The 12,567-nt window shown below is 41.5% G+C and overlaps 1 protein-coding gene across 1 annotated transcript; it reads right to left on the bottom strand.

Annotated features, from left to right (window-relative positions):
* Nucleotides 1-6,596: 6,596 nt before the first annotated feature.
* LOC133823173 (DExH-box ATP-dependent RNA helicase DExH15 chloroplastic) lies at nt 6,597-12,357 on the bottom strand. Its single transcript, XM_062255791.1, has 8 exons — nt 11,716-12,357; nt 11,442-11,617; nt 11,236-11,349; nt 10,926-11,034; nt 10,755-10,841; nt 10,472-10,590; nt 9,359-9,536; nt 6,597-9,219 (listed from the first exon to the last, which is right to left on the bottom strand). Exons 1-8 carry the CDS (start codon nt 12,253-12,255, stop codon nt 6,973-6,975), a joined length of 3,570 nt encoding a protein of 1,189 aa, XP_062111775.1. The 5' UTR covers nt 12,256-12,357; the 3' UTR covers nt 6,597-6,972.
* Nucleotides 12,358-12,567: the final 210 nt, after the last annotated feature.

A 12,567-nucleotide genomic window follows, 5' to 3' on the forward strand; every position in this document is an offset into this window, starting at 1 on the left:
ACACTACCAAGTTCTGTCATTATCATAACGACTACGGATCTGACACCTTGAACATCGTGCCAGTAGAAAGACTGAGTAAGCCGAGCATACCAGCCACGAAATCATGTATGGAGATTCGGATGGAGGATACGTGGATGGCGCCTTTCTTGGAGTATCTGATGAATGGTACGCTGCCAACAGATAGGAACAAAGCTAGAACTCGACAAAGGCGAGCTGCTAGATACATACTGGTCGACGGTGTAATGTACCGAAGAGGATATTCCTTAACATTACTCAGATGCGTTACACCAGAAAAAGCTAAGGAACTCATGAGAGAGGTGCATGAAGGCTTCTATGGGGATCACGCTGGGAGGTAGAGTTTGGCAAAAAAGATTCTATGACAAGGCTACTTCTGGCCAACTATGAACGAGGATTCGATGGAGTTTGTACGAAGGTGCGACAAGTGTCAAAGGTTCTCAAAGATTCCAGAGCGGCTCCAAACGAATTGAAGCAGATGCAAAGTCCGTGGCCTTTTGCAGTATGGGAGATAGATTTGATTGGATCCCTGCCTACAGGGAAAGGCAGAGTAAAGTACGCAGTCGTAGCGGTCGATTACTTCACCAAATGGGCCGAAGCTGAACCACTCGCTACCATCACGACCAAGAAAGTCCTTGACCTCGTTATCAAGAACATCGTCTGTCGATATGGTCTGCCCAGAAAGATAGTTTTAGACAACGGGACCCAATTTGACAGCGATTTATTCACCGATTTCTGCGAAAGACATGGAGTCATTAAAAGCTTTTCTTCAGTTGCACACCCTCAGGCGAATGGGCAGGTCGAAGCCGTGAACAAAACTCTTAAGGACACCTTGAAGGAAAGACTCGAAGAAGCTAAGGGAGCGTGGCCAGAGCAATTGCCTGAAGTCCTCTGGTCGTATAGAACGTCTCACCGAACTGCGACAGGACATACCTCATTTTCCTTAGCCTATGGATATGAGGCAATGTTGCCTGTCGAGTTAGATCCCCCCTCACATCGACGTCTAACATACGACCAGGATCAGAACAGCCAACTAATGATGGAATCCCTAGACTCGATTGACGAGATACGGGAGAAGGCCCAACTCCGAGTTGCTGCATACCAACAAAAAGTCGCCCGGTACTTTAACTCCAAAGTTAAAGAAAGAAAATTCATCGTCGGAGATTTGGTGCTACGATGAGTTTTCTTAAATACCCGCGACCCTACTGCTGGAGTGCTCGGACCTAATTAGGAAGGACCTTACCAGATTGAAGAAGTCCTTCATCCAGGCACCTACAAACTTGCACGCTTAAACGGAGATCTCGTTCCACGTTATTGGAATGGAGAACATATGCGCAAGTATTATCAGTAAACAATCCTTTTTAAAGGGATGTCTTGTAATAATTTTCTCTTTTTTACAAGTTTAGCAAAGAGGGTTAGCCACGATGTATGGCTAATCGCTCGTATATGTAAGATTCTATTTCAGAATCACTCATAAAGACATGTTTAGTCTATTTTTAATACGAGATTATAAGGGACTGTGCGCAGCCAGTCATTCTTGCCAACCTCTGTGAATTTACATTTACAAGTATTTGTTCATTACGTGTGTTGTTTTGTTGTATTACAAGTATCATTTTTGCACACGAACAGGAATGTTCGAACAGGTCATGGTCATGGCAAGTGACCAAGGACCTAAAGCTCCTCGATCACTTGGGGGGCATATAAGGCACATCGATAGCAAAGCGTACCATGAGGTATGTAAACACATGAACAAAATAAGTGAAAGCATGCTAGGGTACTTAGAGTATTTTTCAAAATTTATATTTTGTTAAATCATGCCAAAGTACTATGCTAAGCTCGGTAATACAGACAAGTGTTATAATAAATGAAAATATTATAGCATCATGCAATCTTTTACACCGTAAGCATCACTGCTTGGATGTAATTGTTCAAGTAAAAGAAAAAAGATTTACTGCCCGCGCAGCAAAGTTTAAAACAAAAATATTGTCTTTACATCACGACCCGTGGGTCGTGTAGCCAAAAGGAAAGAAAAAAATAATAAGAGTTCAAGAGGCATTTGGGGCCAGAGGGTCCTCACAGGCATCCTGGATAGCAACATCCTCAGCAGCAACTTCTTCTTCTACGACAGCCAGGCTTGGGGAGTCAGGGATCCTCGCTCTTGCCTCCTCTTCGGCCAGTTGGGCAGCACAACGCGCCAGCTCGGCAGTCCTAACGTCTTCAGAAAGATAGCTGAAGTCGGCACCCTGATTGTGTTTCCAGAAGTTGTAGAAACATCGGAGCGTCGTCCTCTTGTACCTCTCCAGATTTTTGGAGTTGTCAAGTTCCAACTGCTTGACTTTGCCTTCGAGAGTAGCAATGGCCTCGTCCTTGGACTTGTGCATCTCTTCCAACCTTTTGATTTCGCGAAGATGGGTCACGCTGGAATCTCGATACTGCTGCCTCGACTTTATTGCAGCTTCCTTTGCAGCTTCAACCTCTGACAGCTTAGTCACCGCAGCGTCCTTCTCTTGAGCCATTGCCTCCAACTCCTTGGCGTGCCTAGCCTCTGCAGCCGAAAGCTCCTCGGCTGCCTTCACCTGATGCCTCTCAATGGCCTTTGCCTTAGCCTTCTCGATGGAAGCCTGGGCACGGGTACGAGCAGTAATAGCAGACAGCAAGGCCTGTAAATAAAACAAGAAGGAGTTAGAACCTGTCGTGAAGACTAAAAGAATAAGGCTTGAGAAACAAAGAAGTACTTACGCTGGAAATTTCATTCAGGGCCCTGTTCAGGATCAGGTCGACCGACATGTTTTCAGCCTCAACCATTGCATCCTTGACACGGTCGCTTTTACCGATGCGTTCAAGGCGATCCCTGGCTGATCGCAGAGTGCGGCTCAAGATTTTGGCCCCGAGAGCTTCTTCCCGAGTAATCTGCTCTCTGGTGGGCGCAGCAGGAGGTTTTGGCGTGGCAGAAGGAGTCTGTTTTTCTGTAGGAGCTGGAGGATGGGCAGGAGTTTGCTCAGTTGGCGCGTCTTGGGGAGGGTCTTTTGTTCGACCCTTCTTGGCTGGAGGACCCCGACTGGATTCACCAATTCTCCTCTTAGACCTCCGCTGAAGTTGGGGAACTTCCTCCTCCTCCTCAGCCTGATACATGTCAAAGATGTTGGGAGTGGCCATGTCTGCATGCAAGAAAACACAAGCAAATGATAAGACAAGAGACAGATGAAAATTCTTTATACAACAGAAAAGAGGTAACAAAGTGAATACCCGAGCTACAACTACTGGTCGCTATACTATTGACTCTATTAGTCATACATTCACTATCTGGCATGAAGAAGTCTGGCCCTAATTTTGGAGTATATGTAAAGTTGCCTTCCTCGTCAAACAAGTGACAGGGAATTGGCAAACTATTCAAAAGTAAAATAGTGTTACCGTTCTCATCAGAAGACTCCCCCAAGTCCACGACTGGCTCTTTGGCCTTTTGTTTCCCCTTGCCTTGGGGAGCAGAAGGCCTTTCTGCGGAAGGATTGCCCGTGGATTCCCTTATAGTAACCCCCGTTGGCCTCCTCCGAGGAGGAGACGCAGGAGGTTGCTGCTCGGGAACCCCCTCACCAGTGGCTTCGTCCACCATGGACCCTCTAGTTTCATGGCGAGGAGCCAGGAGGCCAAACCGCCTTAGGTTTTCATCAGTAACCAGGATCTTGACACTTTTTGCTGCATCAGTCATCCTAGCCAAGGTATTGGACCTCAACACCATGTCTGGTGTTAGGGTCGGACGTAACCATGGGCCTGAAAGACAAATTTCAGTTTAAGAAAAATGAAAGAGAACAACTTGATGAAAAAGTATCGACCAGTCGAAGACAAGCTCTTACCTCCTCGAGCGAAGGCCAAGTTGTTGCTGGTTATGTCCGGGGTAAGGAAATACTCCTTATTATACTGCCCCACATTCGAGATATGCGTAGTGTCACTCGGGAATGTTCGGTTGGTCTCCTGGTGACAGAAGTGGAAGAAACCCGTTCCGTGCTGTTGCGGGTTAGATTTGAGGTCAAAAAGATAGTTGACCTCATGAGGCGTAGGCTCTGGCCATTTCTTGAGTTTATACAGGATATAGAGTGCGGCCAGCATTCTATATCCGTTTGGAGTGATTTGGAAGGGGGCGACACCGAAATAATTGGCCACCCCCTCAAAAAAAGGATGAAGAGGGAGGTAAGCTCCCGCCTCAATGTGATACCGAGACCAGGCACTGTTTGCACCTCCGGGGAGGTTAGCCCTCTAGTCTGCGGCAGGACGTATAATGGAAACCCCTGTGAGAGGGAATTTCCTGAAGTAATTAGCAACCATCCGCATGGTCACTGAGCTGGCCGGGGAAGTGTACCACTCGACATCAGGCAGATTCTGATGTCGAGGGCGGGCCCTAGTTTGGATATTAGGGTTAGGGATAGGATTTTCTCGACCGCTGGTCGAGGGAGCTCTAGCCTGCAAATCAGGCTGGGCAGGATGGTTCGGACTGTTTTCAGGTTCAGGTCTTTTCTTGCCTACTGATTTTGAACGAGCCATTTGAGGAGAAGGACGGGGTCTAGTAGAGGACCGTGAGAAGGGAATCTCGTGAACCCAGTCGGCCGGTTGTTCTTCACCCTCGAGCAGCTGGGCGAGAAGGTCGTCGTCAATAGGCCGCTCACCTCCCCACAAATCTGGCATCAATGTCTGCAAACAGAAGAATGGGGAGGTGAGGATAGAGAATTTTCAAAAGCTTTTTAGAATAACGCTGGTCGAGTATAAAAATCCAAGCTTTTATACAACAGCATTCTAACAAGAAGCTAAAGTTTTCCATACGAACAGTTTGAAAGACGGATTAAAGGGTGAAAGCAAAAAGTTTTTCAAGAAAGCTTTTTCAACTCCCCTTAGGGCGGGAAAAACCTATTTTCCAACTAGCTTAAAGATCGAATTTTTACTTCGATCTTACGTCCTAAACATACGATCCTGACTAATCAAATTAACTCGTAACTCTTTTTGCCTACAAAACATCCTATTCACAAGCATCTCAAACCAGAAACAGATAATCTCATACGGTCTACATACAGAAACATGCGCCACAAAAATATGAAGCATGGGAATTCGAAAACTTACCAAGAAAATGATCGTGGAGATGGAAGAAAGGTCTTCGGAGATCAAGGAACTCTCGGTCTGAGTCTTGGAAGTGCAGGAGAATGGTCTCCGGAGAAGTTTAAAACTCTGGTTTTTAGGGTTTCTTGCAAAGACAGTGGCGTGCGTAAAAAGAAAAGGAAGACTTCGAAGGTCTTATATAAGTTTGTCTCTGGCATTAAAAAGTGTAATCATTAGTTTCCCTTTTTCCAAGTATGGGGAAGCGGGATGGCCGTCGAAATCATTTCTGGGGAACCGAAAGGACGTGATTAGACAGAAGTGGGTTACTTTTTCCAAGAACACACGAAGGGTTCTGACACGTAAGACGGGGTTACCGAAGAGTCGTTCGTCCAAAAGTTTATTTTACTGCTCGTGATAAATAAACTTGGGGGGCAAATGTTATCCAAAAAATTAGCATTGATGATGTGGCAAATGATCCCTGGATACGTGGCTGACACTTGGAAACGTTCTGCTAGAGTATCGACCAGAAGACACATTAGAGGCAGTGCGGACCAGTCTTACCTGCGACCAGTCTGGTCGATAGTTCCACATACAAAACAACATTTATGAGAAGATCTTTGTGAATCCCGAATTTATCTCACACAATCTCCTGGATATCCGATTATTCAGGAGAGAATATCTGTAACAATCTTTTGTAATCCTCCTTGAGCCTATAAATAGCAAAAGATAGCTCAAGGAAGGGACTTTTGGCTTTTGAATCATTAGAGACTAGTAATTCTCCTAGCAATATTGTATTGTTCTTCAGAGGTAAGTGAAACTCATTGAACCATTGTTCTTTGATCACTCCTTTGATTCTTAGATCAATATTAGTCTAAGTGGACGTAGGTCATTACCAAATCTTGGGGCCGAACCACTATAAAATACTGTCTTATTTACTTTTGTCATTACGTTTTTCTCTACGCATTCATTCATATCAAGCATATTCTGACTCCGTATCAGTTGGCCAAATCGTGGGTCAACACATTGTTTTGGTGCAATTTAGTACAGCTGTCTATTTCGTCATTAAGTCCACTTACATTGTGTAAATTTTTTTATTAACTTGGGTACTTTCACTGCAAACATCTCTTAAATTGAGTACTTTTGATGCAAACATTTTTTAAATTGGATACTTTCACCGCTAATATCCCTTTAATTTGGTCTATCTGTCTACGTTTTATAGACGAACTTAACGATGAAAATTGACGGTTGTATCAAACTGTACCAAAACATAGATGAAAAATATTTTCGCTGCCAAAAAAATAACTTTAGTATTTAAGTGCTACAAACATAATAACTTGAATAATTTCACTGCAAATAATCCTAAATAAATAAATATTCATGTACCATAATATTAAAATTAAAGTAAGATAATATTATTAAGAAAAAAGTAGGTAAGGTATTCGTTAAAGAAAAATGAAAAGTTGGTCGAGCAACGCATTTCAACAATTAAATAGCAGGTCTTCGATTCCTAAGCAGCCTCCATTCATATTTTTTTTGTCGGATTTTATATTATTCTCCACCATCAAGTGGGTATATGAATATCAATTTATACGATTTTATAAATTAATAATTCATCACAACCGTTTTAGATCGATTAAGTTCTCGTATCTAATCGAGGGCAGGGCCAAGAGGTAAGATTTGATTTATGTACAAGTTCAACTAATATTATTATTGATAAATAAATAACACTTTTTTTAATATAAAATTTATCATTAAGTTCTCGTATCTTATCGAGGGCAGGGGCAGAGGCATGACGTGTGCTGACTTGGAAATTATGGAACACAATTAAATGAGTAACTTTGGAGTTTGGATTGGAAACAAATAGAAGACGATTCATTATCCAGCCAGTTCACTTATGGGAGGACGATCCATGACCTCCGAAGCAGTCCGAGCATTACTCTGTAGGACCGGGTCAATATCGGGCAACTTGGGAACTTGGGCCAACAAATCAATAGTCCGTCGTAAGAGACGGGCCAGATCACCCTCGTCCATCGCACAATCCATCATCATTTCCCTCCATGTCAGCCCAGAAGCCCAGGCTTCCACCATTCCCGAAAATTGGCTATCCAAACTACACACAATGTTCACCCCATGTTTTTCTTGTAGTTGTATGAGGGAGCTTCTTTGCTCGTTTAAAAAGCTTATTACTTCGACTACAACTGTCGATGGTTCGTATATATAGCTGTTGTTTTTCCAGGGACGAACTTTAATCCCTTCGGAGACTAAACTAGCTAAAACGCCCGCCAGTTGTGCCGGCTTTAGTTCCGTTAAGATGTTATTCCGGAGAACCATTGCCAGCCATAGTTCGTTCTCACCTCGAATTGAGGCTGCCGTCTCACCAAGCGGGAATATAACATGAGTGTTGATGTCTAATGCCCGAGACTCGTGTATCACATTGCTTATTTGCAAGAACTCCTTCCACCCAGATGGTTCAATCTGCTCTATTCTATTTGTCAAACGTCTTAATCTAACCTTCAACCGCTTGATCTTTTCCTCCGTCAGCTTCGTCGTGTCGATCACTTTTTTGTATTCTTTAAACCCCTGTGTGCGTGACATCTTCTTCTTCAGACGTGAAACTTTGGTTCTTTGTTGTTTGTAAGATTCCACAGCACTGTGGTATGCTTCTGATGTATGTAACAGCTCGTCGTTTTCGGAAAGACTGTTTAAAACTGGCACGTTCAAACTCCACGACCATGTCTCGAGAGATCCTTCCATGCACCATACACCACCAAATTCAGAATCTGAAAGCTTCTCCCATTTCATGCCATCCTTGTCAAGAAGCTTCCTCATAATTTCCCGTGGCAAAGCATCCCCCTGAGCTAAAGCAACATTTGGGAAGCCCGTCTTATATACTGTCTTAATCCATTTTTCTGTTAATAGGTACCACGAATTATCTGAACCTAGAGCCACATAATACGATGGTTCTAAACTTGGTTTAGTATCAGAACCAGACCTTTTTTCTATGTTGTTTAATGAAAAGGCCTCATCGGAAGATACCATATTCTTAAGTTTTGAACCCTCTAATGAGTTTACCTTCCCCAGATAAACAGCAGGAACAGCATGTTGAACTCCTTCTGAATCCTTATATTGTAGACATAGAAAAGGTAGTTGTCCATTTTCAAACTCCTCTAATAGAGGTTTCAGTGAATGAATCTTCTGTGATTCCATCTTTCTTCGTAATTCAGTCCTTGAGCGTTTTTGTGCCCTCAGTTCTTCCTGCAGATCTGTAATCTCCATATATGCTGCCTCTGATAGAAGCTTCCTACTTTTTCTGTCTATAGCATCATCAGTAAGTTCGGAACTAAGCATTTCAATCTCTTTCTTGATTTTAGTTACCTCCTCTCTTGCAGCAAGCATTACATTACTGCTAACATAGTTTCCAAAACTTTGCTCGACCAACTTCCTAGCTTCATCCAAAGTTCGCCCTGTTTGGAAGGATTTTGGATCTTCTGATACATTTGCTCTGCGGGTGACTTTTGCACCAGCAAGAAGATTCAAAACCATTCCATAGGAAGCTGTAAACTGGGATACAAGAGGTTCAAGTCCAGAAAATAGAATCTTTGTGCATTCTTCAGCACCATCAAAGGGGGTCTGAACAAGCACAACGTGACCCTTTTTATCAATGCCTCTACGTCCAGCACGTCCAGCCATTTGTAGCAGTTCGTTTGGGGTTAAATGGACACGACCGCTGTCGCTCCTTTTGTTGAGGGATGCAATGACTGCTGTCCTAGCAGGCATATTGATTCCAGCGGCAAGTGTTTCTGTAGCAAAGACTACCTTGACAAGCCCTCGCTGGAACAGTTCTTCTATAAATGACTTCCACAAAGGTAGACAACCAGCATGATGTGCAGCAACTCCTTGCCGTAGTCCTTTGACAGCAGTTTGCCTGATGGCATCAGGATACTGAATGCGAAATCTCCTCAAGAATAGCTCAACCTCACTTGCTTCACATTCATCCAAGAGGTTGTAATCTTCAAGGTATTGAACAGCTGCATCACAGCCTTTCCTGCTAAAAATAAACCAAACTGCAGGCAGCATATCCCTGGACTTAAGTTGCCATAGTGTATCAGTAATTTGAGGAACCTAAAAGAACAAACATAGTAAGTTAATGCAGATTAAAATGATTTTCTGATCTTTAGGGACCTACAAAAAACATAAATCACTGTAGAAACAAATGCTTGTGTTTGGAAGTGTCTAGATAGTCAATGCAGTAAGTTCATACTTGGGAACGGCGTATTGTGTTGATGTCGTTCTTTGAAAGAGGTTGACCATTATTGCTACGAGTACCTTCATAATCAAAAATTTCATTTGTACGTTTTCTTGAATTCCTTCTTCTACTATCATCTCGGGAAGATCTTATTCCTGAACTATTAAGTTGTAGATAATTGAGTGAGCACTTCCTGTTGCATTTAAAGAAAAAAAATTATCATTAAATAATCACCTGTTTTACAAAGTACATAGATAGAATCCAGATCAAGTAAATGGATGAGTATGACCAGATCTCAGTCGCAATATACACAGAATATGAAATATCAGTAACTTTTTATGGAATATACTCATTTGGTACCCTGTGTTTTTGCAAAGTATCATTTTGGTACCCTCTGTTTTCAATAATGCTCATATGGTACTCTGTATTTTAAAATCGTACATATTTGGTACCCTAAACTTAGATTTGATAGATAAAATTTTGTCAATATGATCAAACTGTCATCAGTTATATGTAATTATGTAATTAAATTTAAATTTGTAACTTACATAATTGACAGCAGTTTAATTAAATTGACAAAACTTTATCTATCAAATCTTTGTTTAGGGTACCAAATATGTACGATTTTAAAATACATGGTACCATATGAGCATTATTGAAAACAGAGGGTACCAAAATGATACTTTGCAAAAATATAGGGTACCAAATGAGTATACTCCCAACTTTTTATTTCCAATTTACATCACGAATATTCAGCAGAAGAACAATAGTGAAGCTTAACCATATAATATATAATCCATTTTCCTTTTTTAACAAGTCTACTTTTGCAAAAGAATATTGCTAAGGGGTGGTGCCCAACACTCTTTGACATGAAATTACCGTAATTGGTGTAATTTAGTATTAGGTATTACATATTTTATTATACTGGATACTAAATTGCACCAATCAATATCAAGGTGGTGTTAGGAACTATGGTGCACTATTGCAATGCTCTTTGCAAAAGGCTGAAACTTAAACAGCAATAACCTCAAAATCTCATTTCAAAGCAAAGAAGATAGCAAAACAAAACCCAATAAATCAAGAGTCAGATTACTGTGCATAAATAAAAACGAACTTGAACACAAATACCTATTCATTCGTGTTCCAGTTTCGTCGAGAAGAGGTAACAAAGATGTCTTTGTAGAGAAATGCCAAGTCAAGGGTACTGGTCGCTTTGATGATGTTACCAACTCTGTTTTACCGTGAATCTAGAAGCAAGATGAATACAAACAATATCAATCCTCCTGCAATTCCTTATATCACTAATACAAATTACTCGAACAAATAGAAAGAACGTGATCAATAACTTTTTACAATTTTTGCAGCAAATAAAGAACCTAAGGTAAGGAGATCATTAGCGAAGCCACACTACCTTACCAATCCAACCAGCCAGCTCATCCGGATTTGCTACTGTTGCTGATAGACATATGAGTTGCACTTCTTTCGGGCAGTAAATAACCTAAATTTAGAAATTTGTTGAATTAAAATAGAATCATACACTAGCAAATTTGGCGCTAATAATATTATAATTTTTTACACTTACTATCTCCTCCCACACCGTACCCCGAGATATATCACTTAGATAATGGACTTCATCTAGTACAATCACATCAACATGAAAAAGACTATGTCCAGAGGAAACCATTCCCACACTGCACAGATAAGTTAAGATTAACGGTCGTGATTACCAGAACTTGTCATCAAAGAAGGACAATATGTAGTTTATCGCTATACTAACTAGAGCGCTTCATATGCTATAATGCTTAGATACATACAACCATAAAACACTATTATCAAAGAAAATTTATAACACAAGTGTCTGAATTATATTCTTGGTTACTACCAAAAAGTACCTCTGGTACAACATGTTGCGCAAGATCTCAGTTGTCATGATTAAAATCTGAGCATCTTTGTTCACTGAAGAATCTCCAGTGAGCAGGCCGACATTGCTGTCTCCGAATGTCTCCCTGAAATTACATAACAAAGGAACAATTAATCTTCGCAAGTACATAGACCAAGACATATTTTTAACATTCCAAAATTCCTGCTTAATAAGTACCGAAATTCGCGAAACTTCTGATTGGATAAGGCCTTGAGAGGTGTTGTGTAGAGCAGTCTCTTTCTTCTGGCTATAGTAGCAACAGCTGCAGCTTCGGCTATCAAAGTCTTCCCGCTGCTAGTAGGTGCCGATACCACCACGGATGAACCATTCAGGAACGCTTTTATGGCCAATCTCTTCCAAAAGAGGTCAAAAGTAATGAATATCACCAACTATTATACCCTTGAAAAAATGAAGATGAATACTGAAAAACACAACATTTGCAAAATTCCACCTGAAATTTATCAATTCGGAAATCGTAGACGGAAGCGAGCTCATCGACATCTAAGATTTCCTCGCCGAACTCTCTGACTTCGTTTTGCAACTTCTCGACTCTCTGCCACCTGAACTCCTCGGGTCGACTCGAGTCATCGGCGGCCGTCACTGAGAAATCGATCTCATCGTCGCTCTTGTCGAGTCCTTCCGATAAGTCGCCGGAAATATCACCATCGTCATATTCATCAGCGGCAACATCGTCGTCGTCTTCATCATCATCATCAAATGCATCGTCTTCTTCGTCCGCATCGGATAAGTGTGGTTCAACAGAGAAGGCAGAGCTCCGAGACTTCTTCAATGAAACTCTGAATCGCAACGAATTTGGAGAATGTGCGGGAAGCGATTTGGGGATACAGAAGACTAGGGTTTGAGTGAGAGTAGAAAGACGTTTGGAAATGGAGGAGGAGTATAGGTAGAGGCGCGTGGAGCTGTGCGGCGACGATAAAATTGAAGAGAGAGAGATAGTGTTCATGGCGGGAAACAAGATTACTCCTGCCATTTGGGATACGCTTTTGGGCTTATCGTTTTGATTTTTTTTTTTTGTTTTAAAATCTTTTTTTTAATTTTGAGAGGAGGGAGGTACTTGAGAGGCAGGGATTGATTCCGCGTCGTTTTGTTGTAATTAAAGCCGACTTCCGAATGTTGGAGGATTTGTAGATCCCAATTACACAATGACTCCAATTGTGAAAGCCTAAGATTAGTAAAAGTTTTGAAAATGAGTGGGATTTTACTTTTTTTTTTTTTTTACTTTGTGTTTTATTATATTACTTCTGTTTGGATATTGTATTTTGATTATTTTGTAAAATAATTA

The sequence above is a fragment of the Humulus lupulus genome, chromosome 3, assembly GCF_963169125.1.
Source record: "Humulus lupulus chromosome 3, drHumLupu1.1, whole genome shotgun sequence".
In the NCBI taxonomy this organism is placed as follows: Eukaryota; Viridiplantae; Streptophyta; class Magnoliopsida; order Rosales; family Cannabaceae; genus Humulus; species Humulus lupulus.